The sequence below is a fragment of the Pan paniscus genome, chromosome 1 (genome assembly GCF_029289425.2).
Source record: "Pan paniscus chromosome 1, NHGRI_mPanPan1-v2.0_pri, whole genome shotgun sequence".
In the NCBI taxonomy this organism is placed as follows: domain Eukaryota; kingdom Metazoa; phylum Chordata; class Mammalia; order Primates; family Hominidae; genus Pan; species Pan paniscus.
Window position 1 is genome coordinate 200,890,955 of NC_073249.2, and position 23,168 is coordinate 200,914,122.

At 44.9% G+C, this 23,168-nt stretch overlaps 1 protein-coding gene and 1 non-coding gene across 3 annotated transcripts in view; one reads left to right on the top strand and one right to left on the bottom strand.

Moving 5' to 3' along the window:
- The window catches only part of PAFAH2 (platelet activating factor acetylhydrolase 2), a 39,007-nt gene extending 15,878 nt beyond the window's left edge, over nt 1-23,129 (top strand). For both annotated transcript variants that reach the window (XM_034958760.3, XM_003809461.6), the window contains 5 exons: nt 734-847; nt 6,137-6,228; nt 8,258-8,428; nt 10,196-10,350; nt 20,803-23,129. In XM_034958760.3, coding sequence (XP_034814651.3) covers nt 734-847; nt 6,137-6,228; nt 8,258-8,428; nt 10,196-10,350; nt 20,803-20,897 — 627 coding nt within the window. In that variant the 3' untranslated portion in view covers nt 20,898-23,129. The remainder of the gene's footprint in view (nt 1-733; nt 848-6,136; nt 6,229-8,257; nt 8,429-10,195; nt 10,351-20,802) is intronic.
- Nucleotides 18,584-18,687, bottom strand: LOC112438292 (U6 spliceosomal RNA). The gene has a single exon (XR_003026748.1). It is a non-coding gene; the product is annotated as a U6 spliceosomal RNA (small nuclear RNA).
- Nucleotides 23,130-23,168: the final 39 nt, after the last annotated feature.

A 23,168-nucleotide genomic window follows, 5' to 3' on the forward strand; every position in this document is an offset into this window, starting at 1 on the left:
CTATGTTGCCCAGGCTGGTCTCAAACTCCTGAACTCAAGAGATCCTCCCACTGTGGCCTTCCAAAGTGCTGGGGATATAGGTGTGAGCCACGGCACCCAGTCAGAACCACAGCTCTTGACAGCTCTGACCTTGTGTGTGTTCAGCCTTGTCACCTATGAGAATAGGACTGTGTTTGAGTTGCTCCCTCAGTCCCTTACCCTGGTGCCAAACTGCAGTTTGAAAAATCCTGGAGAGGGATTCCAGGCCTGGGGAGAAGTAACAAAATGGGAAGTTCCCACCAGAAATACATTGTTAGAATGGGAGTGGGAAGGCCATCCTCAAAAGCCAGGGTTAACAGGAGAAGGAAAGGGGGTAAGTGCTTGGGAGACAAAAACAATAGATGTCTGATGTAAATGGGCAGTGGAATCCAGTACTGGTTTGCTAATAACAGCACTCTTAATTCCTTTTGTTTTTAAAATGCTTTCATGTACATCATCTCATTGGATCCTTCTGACAGCCCTGTGGTTAGGTAGTTAGAGTCAGAACAACAGGGCTGAGTCTGTTCTAATGTTAGGCAGTGCTTATGTGAGCTGCAAGGTAGCTGAGCCTTCTCAGGACATGGCACCCAAGGTGCTTGCTGAGGCGTGGGTGGGTAGACTATCTGTGCATTCTTCCTTGGCTCTGTACGTGAGGGAGATTCTCGCTGGACAGCTGTGGAGTGTTCCAGTCCCACTGGGACTGTCTCTGTTGCAGGTGCATCAGCGGGTAAGCGAGTGTTTACGGGTGTTGAAGATCCTGCAAGAGGTCACTGCTGGGCAGACTGTCTTCAACATCTTGCCTGGTGGCTTGGATCTGATGACTTTGAAGGTATGGAAGCAATTGGTATGACCTAGAGCCCAGTATTCAGGGTTTTCTGGGTTACAAGTAACAGAAACCTAACTAACTGGTATGAACCAAAAGAGAATTGATTGGCTCATATAACTATCAAGAAGATCAAAGGCCAACTTTAGGCCAGTGTAGTTAGACCCAGGGTCTCAGACATTGTCATCAAAGCCCTGGCACTCTTCTCTACCCTCTCCTGGCTTGGTTTCTCTGTGGTTTTCTCACCAGACTCTCTCCTTTAGGCAAGAAAGGTGGTCGCTAGCAGTTCAAGCCTGCACACCAACTTACAGCCCCAGTTTTTTTGCTTTTTTTTTTTTTTTCGAGACAAAGTCTCGCTCTTGTCCCCAGGCTAGAGTGCAATGGCACAATCTTGGCTTACTGCAACCTCCGCCTCCCGGGTTCAAGCGATTCTCCTGCCTCAGCCTCCTGAGTTTCTGGGATTACAGGTGCCTGCCACTATGCCTGGCTAATTTTTGTATTTTTACTAGAGACGGGGTTTCACCATGTTGGCCAGGCTGGTCTCGAACTCCTGATCTCAGGTGATCCGCCCGCCTCGGCCTCCCTAAGTGCTGGGATTACAGGCGTGAACCACCACGCCAGGCATCAGCTCCAGGTTTAAAAAGAAAAGAGACTGTCTTAGCTTCCACTAATCTGGGAAAGCTGTGACCCTACGTGGGTCTCATGCCCCTCTGGGCCAGTCCCTTTGTCAGAGGGAGAGGGTATTCCGATTGGCCTGCCTAGATTACATTCTCACTTCTGGGTCAGGTGATCGACCACCCACAGGACCAGATGGATGGCGGGGAGAAGATTCAGGCTACTGAGCAGCAAACAACCTGTGTCCACTGCAGGCTCAGTCCTTCCTTTGAGGGAATCCCAAGAACCCTCCCGGGAGGGTATAAAACCATCCTGGCCATGGAATTTGGTGCTTATGAAGATACATTCTTCATACCCCACCCCCACCCAATCTTTTTTTCTCCATAATTTCAAAAGTCATTCTGGCTGTATTCAGAGAACCAAGAAATTTCACAAAAGCATGAAGAAAAATGAAAAACCTTTTTCAATATTTTGATATTTGTCCTTCCAGTTATTTTTACATGTATTAATATGTGTATTTTTTTTTACACAATTATGTTATCATTTAATACAAGCAGTTTTGTGGCCTTATTTTCATTTAGCAAGACAGTATGAGTATCTTCTTATGCCAATTAATATTTTTGTATGGCATGATTTTAAAAAAATTTTTTTAGAGACAGGGTCTTGCTATCTGCCCAGGCTGGACTCAAACTCTTAGGCTCAAGCAATCCTCCTGTATAGCTTGACCTTTATTATTTGTTTTTATTTATTTATTTTTTTGAGACAGGGCCTCACTCTGTCACCCAGGCTGAGGTACAGTGATGTGATCACCACTCACTGTAGCTACCTCAGCCTCCCAAGTAGCTGGGACTCCAGGTGTGCGCCACCATGCCCAGCTAATTTTTTGTATTTTGTAGAGATGGGGTTTCACCATGTTTCCCAGGCTGATCTCAAACTCTTGGGCCCAGGCAGTCCACCTGCCTTGGCCTCACAAAGTGTTGGGATTACAGGTGTGAGCCACTGCACCCAACTGCATGATTTTTAATAGCCATATCATATTGTATTGTATGAATAAGAATGGTGTGTGTATGTGCATATGTGTATATATATGAATATATAAATAAATATATATTATATATATATATATATAAATATGGCCCAGCGCGGTGGCTCACGCCTGTAACCCCAGCATTTTCGGAGGCTGAGGTGGGTGGATCACAAGGTCAAGAGATTGAGACCATCCTGGCCAACATGGCGAAACCCCGTCTCTACTAAAAATACAAAAATTAGCTGGGCATATAGTCCTGGCTACTTGGGAGGCTGAGGCAGGAGAATCACTTGAACCCGAGAGGCGGAGGTTGCAGTGAGCCAAGATCGCGCCATTGTACTCCAGCCTGGTGACAGGGCGAGACTCCGTCTCAAAAAAAAAAAACTTATATATTTACGATTACTGCTTTATGAGACTTGCTATTTCAAGAGCTCCTCCCACAAACTTATGCAGTAAGCATTCATACCTCTTTACATAGAAAGAAACTAAGGATCAAAAAGGCTAAGTACCCAAGATTACCCAGCTAAGTAAGTGGTAGAGTCAAACACGAAATTGGGGCTTTTTGATTCTACAGCCTAAGCTGTGTGCCCCAAACCTTCTTCAGAACATATATTTTAAAGGCTTTGGTAATATCCTCCAGGGAGAAGCAGTCTGCCTGCATGCCCAGTAGGTAAGGCAGACCCTGGAATCTAGAGTGCTTTACCAACTACAGTGTTTGTATCATCAACCCCCACGAGACTTGGAGGTGCCCTGGGCACTGAGGTCCAGGCCTGAATGCCTGAGAAAGGCACTGGGAAACCAGGCTCACGCCTGTAATCCCAACAGTTTGGGAGGCTGAGTCGGGTGGATCACTTGAGCCCAGGAGTTCGATACCAGCCTGGCCAACGTGGCGAAACCCCATTTCTACTAAAAATACAAAATTCAGGCCAGGCGTGGTGGCTCACGCCTGTAATCCCAGCACTTTGGGAGGCTGAGGCGGGCGGACCACCTTAGGTCAGGAGTTCGAGACCAGCCTGGCCAGCATGGTGAAATCCCGTCTCTACTAAAAATACAAAAAAATTAGCTGGGCGTGGTGGCAGACACCTGTGATCCCAGCTACTTGGGAGGCTGAGGCAGGAGAATCGCTTGTACCTGGGAGGCAGAGATTGTAGTGAGCCGAGACCACACCATTGCACTCCAGTCTGGGCAACAAGAGCAAAACTCCATCTCAAAAAAAATACAAAATTTAGCTGGGCGTGGTGACGTGTGCCTATAGTTCCAGGTACTCGGGAAGCTGAAGCACGAGAATTGCTTGACCTTGAGCCTAGGAGGTGGAGGTTGCAGTGAGCCAAGATTGTGTCACTGCACTCCAGCCTCAGTGACAAAGCAAGACTATCTCAAAAAAAAAAAAAAAAAAGGCATTGGTAAATGGCAGGCTACAGTCTAGTTAGATTAGTTAAGAGGGCAGCCTTTTAGGGGAAAATACAGCATATAAAAAAAGCTAAGTACATTTTCATCTATCAAATTGAGTAAGATCCAAAAATTGATTACTCACTCTGTTAACAAAGTTGTGGGGAAGTAGATATTCTCCTACATTGCTGGTGAGAATACAAATTGTCCCATGGAGGACATGTGGCAATTGATATCATCAACAGTACAAATGCATATGTTTCTTTGACCCAGTAATTTCCAGTTTGGGGAATTTATCCTACAAATAAATACCTGCACACATGCAGCATGATAGGTGGACAGTGTTATTCATTCCAGCATTGTTTGTTATGGCAAAAGTTTGATAGTAACCTAAACATTCACCAGTGAGGGAACTGGTTTAATTATGGGACAGTGGATGTATTTGCTTGGTTAATGCTAATTGCTAGAGTGTGTAAACACCACATTTCAGTGGCTTAACACAGTATAAATGTATTTCTCTCCTACATAAAGTTCAATATGGGTGCTCCTGTGTAAGAGGCAACTCAGGGATCCCTGCTCCTTTTATAATCTCTTATGGCTCTACCCTCTCACAAAATTTGTGAATCCCAAATTTGTTGTTTGCATTAAGCCAACAGAATGGGAAAGGGCATAGAGATTTGTATGAGACAATTTATGGACCAGGTCTGGAAGTAGAGATATCACTTTTGCTCACATTCTGTTGGCTAGAACAATCACAAGTCCTTATCTAACTGCTGGGAAACAGTTTAGCTGTGAGACCAGGAAGAAGAGGAAAAGATTTGGTGATCGGCCAGCTGTCTGTACCATGGCCAAGTCACTGTGAAAAAGGATGTGGAAACACTTTATATACTAATGTGGTTATGTACAAAAATATACAGCGCCAGGTGTATGAAAAGAGGGAAAGTATATATATTCATGTTGACTTATGAATATAAGCAATCTCCTCAGGGGCACATAAGAAACTGTTACCTGTTTGGAGGTAGGTGGCGGGCAACTATATAGAAAAAGACAGGGGTAGGTAGGAGATTTCTTTGTATACCTCTGATTTTAGAGGTATATGAATATATTAACCTATTTTTTTTAAATGCTGAAGAGGCCATCCAACCAAGATGCTGATCCGAGGGTACTGAGTGAAGGGGGAGGATTTAGGTACAAAGCCTTGGAATAGACACTGGGGAGAGCAGAGCAAAAGTTCAGAGCAGAGGCTGGGCTGTAGAGCCTGGAGAGGCCTCCAGAGCCCCTTAGCAAGCAGCTGCAGTGGCTTTTTATATAACCATACCCTGAAGGCTTCTGGGGACGACTAGAAATAGATACGTGTGAAGCATGTTAGAGTGCACAGACTCACTCTTCCCCTTGGCTTTGGATAAAAATCACGACATATATCCAAAGAGGAAGTAGAACCTGCACTGGCAGTCTTTGCTCCAGAGTACAATGGATGGGCAGCAAGGAGCATCCCCGTTTCACCCTCATCTCAGTCCATGTGTCATGGACCCTCGGACCAGTTTATAAGGCGGAGATTCTAGAGGATGGAGGTGGCCCTTATTCTTAACATGCTCATAAACTGATGGGTCAGTGTGGAATCTGACCATTTCGAGCCATTCATTTCTTCATAGATTTTTTTTTTTTTTTTTTTTTTTTTGAGACAGGGTCTCACTCTCACCCAGGCTGGAATGCAGTGGTGCAATCATGGCTCACTGCAGCCTCAACCTCCTGAGCTCAAGCGATCCTCTCACCTCAGCCTCCTGAGTAGCTGGGACCATACTTGCATGCCACCATGCCCAGCTAATTTTTGTACTTTTTTGTAAAGAGAAGGTTTTGCTATGTTTGAGCCCTGGCTGGTCTCAAACTCCTAAGCTCAAGCAATCCGCCCGCCTTGGCTTCCCAGAGTGTTGGGATTACAGGTGTGAGCCACCACACCCGGCCTATTCATAGATATTTGAATGTCTGCCCTGGTCCACTATTGTTAGGTGGTGAGATTACAAAAGTAAACATGAAAAGTGTGATTCTCACAATTCCTGCCTACACAAGGCTGTTCAGTCTAAGGATTGCTTGACTGTTGCCCCTTCCATAGGTAAGAGATTCTTGACAGTGTGGTGTTGGTGGACTCACTTGCTGTATTGTGCCTTTGGCCTCATTGCCTCACTATTTCTTCCTCTTGCTCCTGATGAATTCCTAAAGAAGCAGTCCTGAGTTTCTGACTTGGCTAAGTTCTCCACTTTCCTCAGGGCAACATTGACATGAGCCGTGTGGCTGTGATGGGACATTCATTTGGAGGGGCCACAGCTATTCTGGCTTTGGCCAAGGAGACCCAATTTCGGTGAGTTTCCTAGTAGTGTTGCTGTGCTTAGCTCCATACACCGTTTATTCATTTAGAAAGTATTTGTTACACAAGTACTATATTCTTGGCACTGTTTAGGGACTGAGGATTCAGCGGTTAAACAAGAAAACAAGATCTTTGATTTCATGGGATTATATTATTGTGGGAGGAGACAGACTAGTGAAAAAGCCAACCGATAATAAAATCCCCATGACCAAGTGCAATGAAGAAAAATAAAGCTGAGCATGTTGGCTTACTCCTGTAACCCCAGCTCTTTGGGAGGCTGAGGCAGGAGGATTGCTTGAAGCCAGGAGTTTGAGATCAGCCTAGGAAACATCACAAGACCCCATCTCTACAAAAAATTGAAAAAAACAAAACAGCCAAGTGTGATAGTGCATGCCTGTAGTCCCAGCTACTTTGAAGGCTGAGGCAGGAGGATCACTTGAGCCCAGGAGTTCCAGGTTACAGTGAGCTCTGACCGTACCACTTCAGCCTGGGCAATAGAGCAAGACCCTGTCAAAAAAAAACAGAAAAAAGAAAACAGGCTGATATGTCTCTGAGAAAGTGAAATCAAGACTGGGAAGGCAAAGAAGCCAGTCGTGTGAAGATCTAGAGGAAGATCTTTCCAGCCAGCAGGAATAGCTAATGCAAAGGCCCTGCAGTGGAAAGAAGCTTGCTGTGTTAGGGTGGGAGGAGCATAGTGAGTGAGGGGGAGGCAATTTAAGCTGTGATCAGAGAGCGAAGCAGAGGCCAGATCACAGGGTCATTTGGCCAGGGTAAGGAGGTGTATATTTTATTCTACGTATGATGGGAAACTGTTGAAGATTTTCAACAGAGAAATATCAGTCTTACATTTTAAAAGATCCTTCTGGCTACTATGTGAAGAATGGATTGTAGCAGGACAAGACTGAAAGCCTAGAGGCTCATTAGAGAGATTCTGTTTCAGAGTCAATGTGAAAGATGATAAATTTACATCAGGATTGAGATAGTGGGATGGAGAGAAGTGATTGGAGTCAGGATATGTTTTAGAGTTCTCAGGATTTGGTCATGTGGGAGGTGAAGGAAAGAGAGGAAATCCAGGTTTTTCTTCTTATTTTTTTCCCTCTGAGACAGGGTCTTGCTCTGTTGCCCTATGCTGGAGTGCAGTGGTACAATCAGCTCACTGCAGCCTCAACCTCCTGGGCTCAAGTGATGCCTCAACCTCTCAAATAGCTGGGACTACAGGTACATGCTACCATGCCCTGCTAATTTTTTAATTTTTTTTTTTAAGAGATGGTGTCTTGCTATGTTGCCCAGGCTGGTCTTGAACTCTTGGGCTCAAGTGATCCTCCTGCCTCAGCCTCCCAAAGTGCTGGGATTACAGGGATGAACCACCATGCCCAGCCCAAGGTTTTTCATTTGTGTATCTATTATTTGAGTGGAAGATGATTGTCCTTTATTGAGATGGAAAAGAATAGAGGAGCATTTCAGGGGTCTGAGGAAGGAAATGGCAAAATCTTAAGGCCCATAATATTGCTCTTGGTGACATGGTTTTGCTGTTGGCACCAAGGAGGCTTTTCCTACCTCACATAGAACCTTGTGCAATCAGGGCACTAAGTTATATTGTTTTGCCACTTTGTCTATTCTGTCTTCCCTGCTGGACTGGGAGCTCCTTGAAAGCAGGAACACTCATTTATGTCTATATCCAAAGCACATAGTAGACACTCAATGAATGTTGAATGAATGAATAATTAAATGAATGAAGTGCCATTCTGTGGAACTCAGGTCAGTCACCTGAGAGTAGATCCAGGAGAAGAGGGATATCTGATCCTTGTTCTCAGAGAGTTTGAAATCTAGAAGGATCTTTGGTGAAAAGTAAAAGTGATCCCTATCTAAGATCCTGACTGAAGGCCGTGGGCCCTGGTACCCCCTTCCTGGCTTTCTGAGCCTTTACCCCACCAGAGGGAGGAACTCCGCCCTTCCCTCCACCACCCTAACTATTCTTGCCTGGGATCCGCATGGCAATTCCAAATGTCTGGTCCTATTCCAGGTGTGCGGTGGCTCTGGATGCTTGGATGTTTCCTCTGGAACATGACTTTTACCCCAAGGCCCGAGGACCTGTGTTCTTTATCAATACTGAGAAATTCCAGACAATGGAGAGTGTCAATTTGATGAAGAAGATATGTGCCCAGCATGAACAGTCTAGGATCATAACCGTTCTGTGAGTAAACCACAAGGTCGTGATCCCAGGGCCCTCTCCATTTGCCACTTGCTGTGGCGCCCTTAACTTCTGGATTACCCAAAACTTTCTACCCATTAGTAGGATACCTGAATACTTCCTGAATTGCAAAGTCTAAATTCTTTTAGAATTTTCTGTCTGTCCTTCTTCTCCACTGAGCTCCATCTACAGTGATTTATTCCATAGTTTATCTGACTTTATGACAGGATTTACCTAGTACTTTCTGAAAAAGGGCATTATGGGGTTGTGTGTTGGAAAGGAAGTGGTGTGGGTTTGGGTGAGTTCCAGAGATTGCTAGCCTCATTTGGGAATTTTATTGGGTCTTTGGAAGAGTGTGAATATGGTAGACCTTTGATATTCACCAGACATATTTCTAGAGACCTTCATGAATACCAGAATCACAGATCGCTGTTAACATATGTTGTCTTCCATAAACCGTCTATATTCTGGTCAAGAGAAGCCACATTTTTTCACTTCCATCATCAGCACTATCAGTTAGTTTTCTTTTGGGAGCCATTTTTCACAGGGAAAAAAACATTTTTAGTGACTTTAAGAAATGTTCCACATGTGGGAGGTGATATTGAGCCACAGATGTCGGGCTGAGATCTCACGGACTGCTCCTGCCCTGCAGTCGAGCCCAGCGGCACACAGGATCCAGGGATCCATCTGGTTCCTATTTCAGCAGAATGACAAGTGACTGCATACCATGGACCTTTGGAGTCACTGGGTAGTTGAAGTGCCAAATCCAGAGCCCTTGAGCACTGGGGCCGGCAGTATGGCCAGTGGCTTTTTCCCTTGCTCATCTTGGTCCTGGCCCTCTTTCCTAGGGCCACCCCTCCTCGTTCAGTTAGGTTTCATGGCAGTAGACACTGCCTGAATGCTTACCCAGGTCAGATTCAGGAGGGAAAGGAGGTGAGGCCAGTTGGGAAGGGGTACACTCAGGGGACTTAACGCCTGGCAATGTATCGTTTATTCAACTGAGTGCTGGATACTCAAGTATCCCATATATTATTCTATACACCTTTTTGTGTGCCTTAACTAATGCATTTTTTAAAGTCAGTTTTTCTGTGATATCAGACAAATACTTTAGCATTTAGATTCTCTTTCTCTTACTGAATTGACTAGTAAATTCAGTTATGAATAATTTAGCCCAAAATTAACCTAGCGAGGATTTCACCTGCAAATTAAATTTATTTTCTGCCAAAGGACTTAAGTTCCAACCCAGAAACCCCCTTTTACAAAGCACTCACTCTTACTTTTCTGATTGTTTAAATAAAGGCAAGTAATTCCTTTTCCCTCTTCACTCTGTGGTACAGTTCTGAAGAATAACTTCATTTGTTTTGTGAATGTTTGAAATTCACCGGGCAAAAGCCACAGCTAATAGATTGTAGTAACATAGAAATGCCACGTGCCACAGATCCCACCTCCTTGCTCCTGTCCCTGCTCCTGCTAGCTCAACCTTTTCCCTGCACTGCCAGGCATTGTAGTCTACGGGTCAAGCCAGCTTTGAAGCCAAGCACATCTGGCTTCAAATCCTAACTCCATCCCCAACTACTTGTATGACCTGACCCTAAGCAGATAGTTTCTCTCCTTGGATTCTGTCAAGGGGGAAAATACTTCCCTTACAAGGTTGCTGTGAAAATAAAGTGTGATAATACATGAAAAGCACCTTGCACATAGTAGGTGCCTAACACACATCTGTATGCCCTAGCCGCCAGACCCCTGCCAGTTGTTTTTCTTTTCCCCTAGTGGTTCTGTTCATCGGAGTCAAACTGACTTTGCTTTTGTGACTGGCAACTTGATTGGTAAATTCTTCTCCACTGAAACCCGTGGGAGCCTGGACCCCTATGAAGGGCAGGAGGTTATGGTACGGGCCATGTTGGCCTTCCTGCAGAAGCACCTCGGTAAGGAGAAAACTGGGGCTCTTGGGGCAGCTGTGGGGTCCCTTAGATTTCCTTGCAGCAGAGTGAGAACTCTGACATGTCTGGGATCTGGGAAGGAGATTTATGGCAAATGGAAAACCTGAGTGAAGGAGAGAATTACATAGAATTACAGAAAAAACAAGTCCAGGTGCAGTGGCTCACGCCTGTAATCCTAGCACTTTGGTGGGTTGAGGTGGGAGGATGGCTTGGGGCCAGGAGTTCGAGACCAGTCTGAGCAACATAGTGAGACTCTATCTTTACCAAAAAAAAAAAAAAAAAATTAGCTGGGTGTGGTGGCACACACCTATAGTCCCAGCTACTCGAGAGGCTACGGTGGGAGGATCAGTTAAGCCTAGGAGGTCTAGGCTGCAGTGAGCCATGATTGCACCACTGAACTCCAGTCTGAGCAACAGAGCAAGACCTTGTTTCTAAATAAATAATTAAACAAATAAATAAGAAAAAATACTTAACTGAAAGTTTGGAGATCCTGACTATCTTACTTGCAGAATGACCTGGCCTAGTCATTTAACCTCTCTGAACCTTGGTTTCCTCCCTGTAAATGGAGTATTCACCTCTCTCTACTCCACCACCTCTCTCCTTACCCAGACTCATTATTGCCCACCTTATCTGCATTGTAGGGGAGTTTATGAGGATAACGGGCTAAATTTATGGAAGTGTTTTAAAGAAACAAAGCATGGAAGGACTATGAATAATGTCATCAGTCATAGAGCAGCTAAAGGGCGAGGCCTCAGAGGTCCATGGTCCAGCTTCCACCCAGAGGAGGCATCCTCTTATTAAGCTTTATTGGTTACAAAGACTAGAGGTTCACAAACTTAGCTTGAGAAAAAAAGGGGAGTTTGTTTATGAGAGTGCACCTGTACTGGGTGGGAGTGCAGTTATAGAAATCAGGGTGGCTGGCAGGACTGACTTTTCTTTCCGTCTGTCTCATGGGTTCAGTCTCTCTGTGTCTTCCTCTCACGACATCTCTTTTTCTTTGTTCCGTTATGCATTTTTTTTTCTGCTTGTGGTTTTTCTCTCACTGATAGCAGCTGTTTATTCCATTTCTGCTTCCTCATAACTTCACTCGGCTTGAACCACTCAGAGTGTGTTCCCTTTAGCTTGCGGCATCCTTTCATCTTCAGCTCCCACTGCTCACTGCCGTATTTTTTTGGATTTCTTTGAACAGATTTCCAAGAGAGGCAATTTGATTGTATCAGCTCCTCTTTGCCCGCCAGAACACACTGTAGCCCCCGTCCCAGCTAGGCTCTGAGCTCTCTGCATCAGAGGTCCCTTTCTGATCCCTCAGCAGGTGCTGTGTGCAGGGCAGTTTCCATGAGAAAGGAGCCAGGCTTGTCTGAATTTCAAAGGTTTGACTTAACTCTAACCTAAGAGCAAGATCTCCTAGTTTGTAACCCTCCTCTACTTGCCCAGGTTAACCCCTCAAGAGCTACCCATAGAAGCCTCAGACGGCACCTGGCAGTTCCCTAGATATTTGAAGTCACCTATGCTGGTCTTCTCTGAGTGTTCTGTTTATTAAACTAAATGTTCGTGGTACCTCCACCTGTCCCTGTTCGATTCCCCATGTTGCTATTTGTTATCCCCTTCCTTTGGAGTCACTGTTTTTTGGTGCCCCTTCTAAAGTGTAGTGCCCTGGCCGGGCATGGTAGCTCAACATCTGTAATCCCAGCTACTTTGGGAGGCTGAGATGGGAGGATTGCTTGAGGCCACGGGTTTGAGACCAGCCTGTGCAACATAGTGAGACCCCATCTCAGCAAAAAAATAAATAAAATTAGCCAGGTATGGTGGCATGTGCCTATAGTCCCAGCTACTCGGGAGGCTGGGGTGGAAGGATCACTTGAGCCTGGGAGGTCAAGACTGCAGTGAGCCAAGATCGTGCCATTGCACTCCAGCCTGGGCAACAGAGTGATACCGTCTCCAAAAAATAAAATAAATAGATAAACTGTGGTGCCCTGACTTGACTATAATGTATTAGATGTGGTCTGACCGGTGCCATCCTGGACAGTCTCTTCTGTGCTCTGTTTTTTGTTTTGTTTTGTTTTGTTTGAGACGGAGTCTCACTCTGTCTCTCAGGCTGGAGTGCAGTGGTGTGATCTCAGCTCACTGCAACCTCAACCTCCTGGGTTCAAGCAATTCTCCGGCAGTTCTCCTGCCACAGCCTCCCAAGTAGCTGGGACTACAGGCATGTGCCACCACACCCAGCTACTTTTTGTATTTTTAGTAGAGACAGGGTTTCACCATGTTGGCCTGGCTGGTCTCGAACTCCTAACCTCCAGTGATCCACCTGCCTCGGCCTCCCAAAGTGCTGGGATTACAGGTGTGAGCCATCGCGCCTGGCCATCTCTGTGCTCTGGACACTAGCCTTTTAGTTGGATGACCTGAGTGCATTCACATTCCTCACAAGTGCACAACAAACAGCCTGGATTGAGTTTGCATTTAAAACACATCTGTCTTATGCATTTATTGACTTTTTGGAAGTAAATTTTCATTTTTATATTTCTGCCTGTTCGTTTCATCTTACACATCGTGAGCCTTGATTCCAGCCTGTGTTTGGAGACCTTAGGGTCAATAAGAGATTTTAGGGCATCATTCTTATCACCTGGCAAGCAGGGAATGGACCCATGTCTCAAGACTTTAATGGCGCCTGACTGCCTGGTCCTCAGCCCCCTTCCCCTGTCTCCTCATAGGCACCATGTCATTATAAAAGCTTAAGATGAAAGATGATGGGAAGCCCACCATGGCACGATTGGGCTCCCTTTAAAAGCAATACCCGTTGAGCTAAGATACTCACTGTTAGAAACCTGCTAGCAGACATGGAAATGGGAGGTAGGAGGCACTTAGACTGAAAGAAGATTTTTGAGGACTTACTTTATGCCAGGCCTTCTGCTCCTGCTTTATCGCGTGTAATTCTAGAGACAGCCCTTTCCAGTAGATACCTTTATTATTAACTGCATTTTACAGGGGAGGATACCAAAGCGTAGGAAATTTAAGTAATTTCTTTAAGGTTATCTGGTTATCAAGTGGCAAAGCCAATATGTAACCTAGACTGGCCAATTCCAAGGCCCATGCCCTTAGTCACTTCACTATGCTGGCGGTGACTCTGGTAACAATTCAGAGTGATAAGTTCCATGGCCACAGTAGGCACTCAGTCTTTAGACTGTCCACATGGAGGACAGTCTCCTAACTTTGACAGGAGAGGAAGAACAGCTAGGAAAGGGGGCTTCCTTGACAACACAATGTTTGCCTTTAATCTTAGTGGAGGGTTCACAGGCAGGAAAGGGCGAGGGTCTTCTGGACAGAAGGCATAAATGCTTGAGTGGGCCTGGTCAGGATTGGGAAACTGTGTTTAGTGTATCTGGAGCTCAGGAGAGTGAATTGTTGAAAGGCAAAGATAGAGAAGTGGGCAGAAGCCAGAGGAAGAAGCCTATGGATTTGCTGAAGTGAGTTTGAATGTTATTCCACAGGCTGTCAGGAGCCCCTGGTGAGTTCTAAGCAGGTGAATGTTGTGATTAGACTTGTGTTCACAGTCTGGTGCATTGTGGAGGATGGGGCAAGGTGAGAGGCAGGGAGCTCTTAGGTAGGAGGCTTTTGCAGTAATCCGAGTGATAAGAGATAAGACAGTCTGAAAAAGTTGGGCACAGTGGCTCACGTCTATAATCCCAGCATTTTAGGAGGCTGAGGCAGGAGGATTGCTTGAGCCTAGGAGGTTGAAGCTGCAGTGAGCTGTGATTGTGCCACTGCACTCCACCCTGGGTAACACAGTGAGACCCTGTCTCAAAAGAAAAGAAAAAGGCCAAGGCTGTGGGCTTGGGCTAATTAGTTTTACAAAGAGAGAAAAGCTTTTAGTAGGCACACAGTACATTGTCACATGGGAAACTAAAATAGGCTGGAAGTGGCTCAGCTGAACCTCTCACTCTGAAAAAAATCCTTCTGAGAGCACTTGTTTGGCTGTTCTGGGGATATGATCTTCTATGAAGACTGGTGCTTCCTTCATATTAACTCCATGCAGCTCCTGTCTCCACCTACTCTCCTCTCCCACTCTCCTGGAAGACTATTTCACACCTTTTTTCTCCTCGAACCTCTCACACCTCTTCCCTTATCCTGTCTCTCAGTTAACTTTGCCTCCCACTTCACCAAGAAAATGGAAGCAACCAGCACTTCCTCAGACTCCCAACACCACCTCTCCCCACCTTCCTGTGTATAATCAGCTTTCCTTTCGGTTACTAGAGTTCCCACCTCAGTTGCCTCATTAAGGCCAACCCCCCAACACAAGATTCCATCCTCTTCTGTCTGCTCAACATGATTGCGCCAGTGATTTTTCCCTCTTTATTTTATTTATTTATTTATTTATTTAGGACAGAGTCTCACTCTGTCGCCCAGGCTGGAAGGCAGTAGCTGCCATCTCAGCTCACTGCAACCTCTGCTCCCAGGTTCAAGCAATTCTCCTGCCTCAGCCTCCCGAGTAGCTGGGATTACAGGCACCCACCACCATGCCCAGCTAATTTTTGCATTTTTAGTAGAGATGGAGTTTTGCCATGTTGGCCAGGCTGGACTCAAACTCTTGACCTCAAGTCATCCGCCCACCTCGGCCACCCAAAGTGCTGGGATTACAGGCGTGAGCCACCATGCCAAGCCCCTCTTTACTTTAGATCATCAATTTTTCCCTCTCTGCTGGTTCATTTCATGCTGAAGTTTCTCATAGAAAAAAATAACTTTCTCTTGACCTCAATATCCCCTGCAGTTGCCACCCATCTCCCTGTTCCCCATCACAGCAAAACTCAAAAGAATATCTGCCTTCGCTTTTTCTAATTCCTCTCTTCCCATTCCCTCTTAACCCACTCCAGGCTTTTGCATCACAGTACTCCATCAAAACCGCTATTGTCAGGGTCCCCAGTGACCTTCACAATGCTAGCTCCAGTAGTTCTCATTCCCCAACTTCTGGAACTCTCTGCAGCTTCTGATAAAGTTGATGGCCCCCTCCTCTGGGAAACCCCCATCTTCACTTCAGAGATCCACACTGTGGACTTCCCCCTATCTCCATGTTTGGGCCTCTTCCATCTGCTGTGCTGCTTGCAGGGCCCAGTGCCTGGACCTCTTCTAATGGCTTTCCGTGCCAACTCCATGCTGGGGACTCCCTCTGCCACTGCTCCCCAATTCTACTTAGTCATCTAATAGAAGTAACAAACAAAACCAATTTCAGCTGCACTCTTTCCCTCCTTCGTTAATCGTAGCTCCATCCTTCTAGTTACTCAGGTCAAAGTCTTCATCCTTGTCTCTTCTCTCATGCCTCCTACCCAGTCCCTCAAACAATCCTATTGGCTCTACCTTCAAAATACACATGGAATCGAATCACTTGTCACCACCCCACAGCTACGATCCTGTCCAAATCATCTCTCATCCAAATTAGTGCAGTGGTTTCCTAACTGGTCTCCTCACTACCACCCTTGCCAGTCCCTCTCCTCACAGTCTTTTTTTTTTTTTTTTTTTTTGAGAAGGCGTCTCACTCTGTCGCCCAGACTGGAGTGCAGTGGCGTGATCTCGGCTCACTGCAAGCTCCGCCTCCCAGGTTCACGCCATTCTCCTGCCTCAGCCTCCCGAGTAGCTGGGACTACAGGCGCCCACCACCATGCCCGACTAATTTTTTTGTATTTTTAGTAGAGATGGAGTTTTGCCGTGTTAGCCAGGATGGTCTTGATCTCCTGACCTTGTGATCTGCCTGCGTTGGCCTCCCAAAGTGCTGGGTTTATTTGTATAGATGTAGGGGGTACAAGTGCAATTTTCTTACACAGCTATATTGCACGTGGTAAAGTCTGGGCTTTTAGTGTACCCACCACCCGAATAGTGAACATTGTATCCAGTAGGTAATTTTTCAGCCCTCACCCCTCTCCTACCTGCCCACCTTTTGGAGTCTCCAGTGTCTTATTTTTCTACTCTGTATGTCCATGTGTACCCATCATTTAGCTCCCACTTATAAGTGACAGCATTCGGTATTTGACTTTCTGTTTCTGAGTTATTTCACCTGGGATAATGGCCTGCGGTTCTGCAAAACGTGATTTCGTTCTTTTTTTATAACTGAGTAGTATCCCATGATATATCTGTACACTAGATTTTCTTTATCAGATCTTCTGTTGATGGGCACTTAGGGTGATTCCATATCTTTGCTATTGTGGCTAGTGCTGTGATAAACATATGTGTGCAGGTGTCTTTTTGGTGTAATGATTTCTTTCCCTTTGGGTAGATAGCCAGTAGTGGATTGCTGGATCAAATGGTAGTTCTATTTTTAGTTCTCTGAGGGATCTCCATACCGTTTTCCATGGAAGTTGGTAGGAATGTAAATTAGTACAATGGTGCATAAGTGTTCCCTTTCTCTGCATCCTCACCAGCATTTATTGTTTCTGGACTTTTTAATAATGGCCATTCTGACTGGTGTAGTATCTCATTGTGGTTTTAATTTGCATTTCTCTGAAGGTTAGTGATGTTGAACTTTTTTTTTTAAATATGTTTGTGGGACACTTGTATGTCTTCTTTTGAAAAAAATGTCTATTCGTGTCCTTTGTCCACTTTTTTCTTTTTTTGAGTCCAGTTTCTGCAGAATGCTTACTTTTTAATGGGATTATGTGTTTTTTTTTTTCTTGTTGTTTGAGTTCCTTGTAGATTCTTTTTTTTTTTTTTTTTTTTTTTGAGACAAAGTCTTGCTCTGTCACCCAGGCTGGAGTGCAGTGGTGTGATCTCGGCTTACTGTGACCTCTGCCCCCCAGGTTCAAGTGATTCTCCTACCTCAGCCTCCTGAGTAGCTGGGATTACAGGTGCCCGCCACCATGCCTGGCTGATTTTTTCGTATTTTTAATAGAGACAGGGTTTCACCATGTTAGCCAGACTGGTCTCAAACTCCTGACCTCAAATGATCCACCAGCCTTGGCCTCCCAAAGTGCTGGCGTTACAGGCGTGAGCCACCATACCCAGCCTTTCCTTATAGATTCTGGATATTAGCCCTTTGTTGGATATATAGTTCAGAAATATTTTCTTCCATTCTGTAGGTTGTCTATTTACTCTGTTGATTGTTTCTTTTGTGGTACATAAGCTTTTTAGTTTAATTCAGTCTCATTTGTCTGTTTTTGGTTTTGTTGCATTTGCTTTTAAGGACGAATTCTTTGTGTGAGCCAATGTCCAGAAGAGTTTTTCTTCTAGGATTTTTATAGTTTCAAGTCTTATGTTTAAGTCTTTAATCCATCTTGAGTTAATTTTTATATATGCTGAGAGATATGGGTCCTGTTTCATTCTTCTTCATATGGCTATCCAATTTTTCCAGCACCATTTGTTGAATAGGGTATCTTTTCCCCATGTATATATTTTTGTTGCCTTTGACAAAGATCAGTTGGTTGTAGGTATGGGGGCTTTATTTCTGGGTTCTCTATTCTGTTTCATTTATCTATTTTTCTGTGTTTATACAAGTAACATGCTCTTTTGGTTACTATAACCTTGTAGTATAATTTGAAGTTGGGTCATGTGATGCCTCCAGCTTTGTTCTTTTTGCTTAAGGTTGCTTTGACAGGCTCTTTTTTGGTTCCATATGAATTTGAGGACTTTTTTTCTAATTCTGTAAAAAATGGTGTTGGTAGTTTAATAGGAATTGCGTTGAATCTGTAAATTGCTTTGAGCATTATGGTCATTTTTAACAACATTGATTCTTCCATTCCATGAGTGTGGGATGTTTTTTCCATTTGTTTGTGTCATCTACAATTTCTTTCATCAGTATTTTGTAGCTCTCTTTGTAGAGATCTTTCACCTCCTTGGTTAAATGTATTCCTGGGTTTTGTTTTGTTTTGTTTTTGTTTTTGGTTTTTTTTGGTGGCCATTACAAATGGGATTGAGTTTATGATTGGGTTCTCAGCTTGATTGTTATTGGTGTATAGAAATGCTACTGATATTTTTGTTTGTTTCTTCATTTGTTTTTTATAGAGACAGTGTCTCACTTTATTACCTGGGCTGGTCTCAAACTCCTGGGCTCAGGCGATCCTCCTGCCTCAGCCTCCCAAAGTGCTGGTGTTATAGGCATGAGCCAGTGCACCCAGAAAAATCACCACCACTGATTTTTGTACACCAACTTTGTATCCTGAAACTTTACTGAAGAGTCATTTTATTTATTTATTTATTATTTTGGCTTCCTCAATCATGGTATTATTATTTATTTCTCTTTAAAAATATGGAAAGCTTAACGAATTTGCATGTCATCCTTGTGCAAGGGCCGTGCTTATCTCTGTATTGTTCCAGTTTTAGTATATGTGCTGCCAAAGCGAGCACTGAAGAGTCTTTTCTTCATAGAGCAGCCAGAGTGATCCTTTTAGGAATTTAGTGAGATCTTCTCACTCTTCTGCTCCGAATTCTCCAGTGGCTCCCAGTCTCCCTAAGAGCCAAAGCCAGACTCGATTATCCTGCCAGGTATATGTCATGTGGCCCTCCAGTCCCTCCTGGCCTCCTCCCCTGCTGCTCTTCCCTTGGCTCACTTCACTCTCACCACATGAGCCTCGAACGCGCCAGGCACACTGCAGCCTTAGGGCCTTTGCACTGCTCCTCCCTCTGTCTAGAAGATTCCTCTCAGATAGTCTCGTGGCACACTCCCACTTCCTTCAAGCCTGGCCTCAAATCTCACCTTCTCAGTGAGGCCCACCCTGACCACCCTTTTTAAAACATTGGGCTGGCCAGGCACCGTGGCTCACGCCTGTAATCCCAACACTTTGGGAGGCCGAGGCGGGCGGATCACAAGGTCAAGAGATCGAGACCGTCCTGGCCGACATGGTGAAACCTCGTCTCTACTAAAAATACAAAATTAGCTGGGTGTGGTGGTGCATGCCTGTAGTCCCAGCTACTTAGGAGGCTGAGGCAGGAGAATCACTTGAACCTGGGAGGCAGAGGTTGCGTTGAGCCGAGATTGAGCCACTGCACTCCAGCCTGGTGACAGAGCAAGACTCCATCTCAAAGAAAAAAAAAACAAACAAAAAACATTGGGTCCTTCCTTTCTCCCTTCACTCCAACCCCTGGCCACCACCAGTGCTTCCCTTAACGGGCTCTATTTTTTTTCCATGGCACCTCTCCCCTTTTCACATCCTATATAGTTATTATGTTTATTGTTTGTCTCTGCCACTAGATGATGAGCTCTGTGAGGTCAGCAGTTTCCATCTGTTTTGTTTGTGGATATATTTTTAGCTCAAAGAACAGAGTGTGGCACATAGTGGATGTGCTTATTGTTTTTTGAATTAATGACTATGTAGTACTTTTACATTGAGGACCTATTCCGTGCCAGGTTCCTGGCAGGGCACTGGGAATCCAAAAATGCATGAGAGTGGTCCCTGCCTTCTGTCCCAGAGTCTGTTTGTTTTGAGGAAGGACACCATTCACCTGCTTAGCTTGCCCTGCTCCCTCAGCCTGAGGGCTTGGACCCTTTGTGCCTGTTCTTGCCGTGTAGTTACCCCTATTGGCTGTGAGCTCAGGGCCCCTTCTTGAGTCATTCCTGGAGTTACGCTGCTCCGTGATGTTGCTGTCCTCTTGCTCCTGCCCTTCACTGAAGTGGTCTAGGATTTGCACCCACAGGCTGAGCTGTCAGATACTGCTTTTTGCCTAGTAACCTCCTTGAGCCTGGAACTAGACTTTTCATTTTCTCAGCCTTTTTTTTTTTTTTTTCTGAAACATGGTCTTGCTGTTGCCCAGGTTGGAGTGCAGTGGCATTATCACAGCTCACTGCCGCCAACTCCTTGCCTCAAGCAATCCTCCAGTCTTGGCCTCCTGAGTAGGTAGGACTTCAGGCACACACCACCATACCTAGCTAATTTCTTAATTTTTTTGTAGAGTTGAGGTCTTGCTACGTTGCCCAGGCTGGTCTAGGAACTCCTAGCCTCAAGTGATCCTCTTGCCTCAGCCTCCCAAAGCACTAGGGTTACAGGCATAAGCCACCATGCCCAGCCCTCTCTGCCTTTCTGACCTGGATTTGAATTCTGTCTCTACCACTTAATAGCTCTAATGACCTTGGGCAACTCAGGTAGCTTCCCTGATCCTCAGTTTCCTGAATTACATAATAAGACTAGTAGTAATACTTAGTTCATAGGGATATGGTGAAAATTAAATGAAACCATGAATGTAAAGCATTTAGTACAATCCTTAGAATGAATTCTCCATCAATAAATGTTACCCTCTGTTATTATTATTGTTATTGAATTGTTATGGATTATGTAAGTCATTTATAAAGGCACTGAATAAATGATAGTTATCGTTACCGCCACCACCACACAACCCCACCAAAACCAGTCCTTTTGGTATCCCAGGCGCTCCTCTCTCTAGGATGACCCCTTCAATGCATGTCAGCTACTCTTTGACCAAACCTCACAATGATTTGCCTAATGTTCTTGTTTTTTTCCTTTTCAGACCTGAAAGAAGACTATAATCAATGGAACAACCTTATTGAAGGCATTGGACCGTCGCTCACCCCAGGGGCCCCCCACCATCTGTCCAGCCTGTAGGCACAACTGGCCATTTGTAAAGTCACTTCAGCCAAGTTTTCATTTGGGAGCTACCCAAGGGCACCCATGAGCTCCTATCAAGAAGTGATCAACGTGACCCCTTTTCACAGATTGAAAGGTGTAATCACACTGCTGCTTGGATAACTGGGTACTTTGATCTTAGATTTGATCTTAAAATCACTTTGGGACTGGGATGCCTTGCTGATTGACAAACAGACTTTCTGGGACCTTGATGGAGTGGGGAACAAGCAGTAGAGTGGGACTGGGGGAGACCCAGGCCCCGGGCTGAGCACTGTGAGGCCTGGATGTGAAGACTCAGCCCAGCGAGCTCATTCCCTTACCCCCGGCCAGTGCTGCTGCTTCAGTGGAAGAGATGAAGCCAAAGGATAGAATGAAAATCCCTACCTTCAGAGACTCTAGCCCAGCCCAACACCATCTCTTCCTACCTCTCAGCCTTCTCCCTCCCCAGGGCCACTTGTTGAAGTCTGAGCACTTTATGTAAATTTCTAGGTGTGAGCCGTGATCACATTTTCTATTTATTTCCAAGTCTTCTCATTGTATGGAACATAGTACTACTTATACTTACAGTAGTAAGTTATACTTGTGAGCCCACAGAGTGGCAGACAGCATGCCTCTCACAGCACAGGGAGAAAAACTGAGGTACAAAGAGGTACCTCAGAAGCTCTGGATGTCTTTGGGGGTTTTGCTAAGTGTATCTTGATAGGAAACAACACAAGCAGGTTGAGATGGGGAAGATGACAGAACAACAGTGTTAAATGGCCATTTGCACAGGCCTTTGCCACAACAGAGAAGTAGTTTGGTCAGCTAAAACTCAGCTGCAGCCTGGACAGTAGAGCGAGACCCCATCTTAAAAGTAAAGAAGGCTGGGCGTGGTGGCTCATGCCTGTAATCCCAGCACTTTGGGAGGCCAAGGCAGGCAGATCACTTAAGGCCAGGAGTTCAAGACCACCTGGCCAACATGGTGAAACCCCGTCTCTACTAAAAATACAAAAAATTAGCCTGGCGTAATGGCAGGCGCCTGTAATCCCAGCTACTCAGGAGGCTGAAGCAGAAGAATCACTTGAACCTAGGAGGCGGAGGTTGCAGTGAGTCAAGATCGCGCCACTGCACTCCAGCCTGGGTGACAGAGCAAGACTCTGTCTTAAAAAAAAAAAAGAAAGAAAGAAAAAGAAAAATTTAAAATAAATAAAATTTAAAAACGCAGAAGACCACTCCCAGAGAGGCCTAGGAGTACCTTGGTCATTTTTTCTTGCCTCAAATATTATAAACCTCCAACTTGCTCAGAATCAGGGTGCTTTTATTGTCTGTTTTCTGGCTCTGAGGCCCTTGCCCCAAATTTAAGTCAGATACAGACTGAATTTCCATTCTGTTCCGTTTATAATATGAATGATATTAATACTCTTGTTTGCTTAATGTTATGTTGGAATTTTCTGTTTAATCTGCAGTAGAGCAAGATGGAGAGCCATCTGGAATTGACTTCCTTCTGTCTTTCTTCTGTGTTCACTTACTACTTGGGCCCATGTGGGAAAAAAACTTTAAAAGGAAGGAAGTCTTCTTAGGGATCCAGTTCAAAGCTATTTGGGGGCATCAAACTGAAACTCTCTTCTCCACTACTCAAGACTTCGTGCCTCAGTCCAAGTAGGTAAGAGCAAAAGGGAAATGCATCTCTACACAATGGCCCATGGTCAGGGCCACCAGAGCAAGCTGGGCCTAGATCTCCACCTGTCAATGACTGGCCATTCTAAGAGGTGAAACAGCAGATCGTTGAGGCTGTGAGGGAGGATCTTTGAATTCCCATGAGACATAGCATAAGAAGGGTATCATTAAAGCCCTGGGCTCTAAAGTTACAGAGCCTGGTTTTGAGTCCTGGCTCCACCACTGCCAACTGGGTAAATTTGAGCAAATGGTATTCTCTTTCTTATCTCAGCTCCTGTGTTTCTAAAATGAGGGTCTGCGTTATGAATAGTTAGGAGGATTAAGTGAGAGGATGTATAACCCATGGGTTACTTAAAAGTATATTTCCTACCTTCCAAACATGAGATTTTTCTAGTTATAGTTTTTCTTTTCTAGCTTGATTGCTTTGTGGTCAGAGAAAATGACCCATATGGTTTCCATCCTTCAAAATTTGTTGAAACTTGGTTGTTGGCCTAGTATGAGATCAATGTTGTAAATGTGCCATGTATGCTTAAAAAGACTATATATTCTGAAGAAGTTGTTGGCTTGCTCTTTTACTCAAGAACACATCATAGA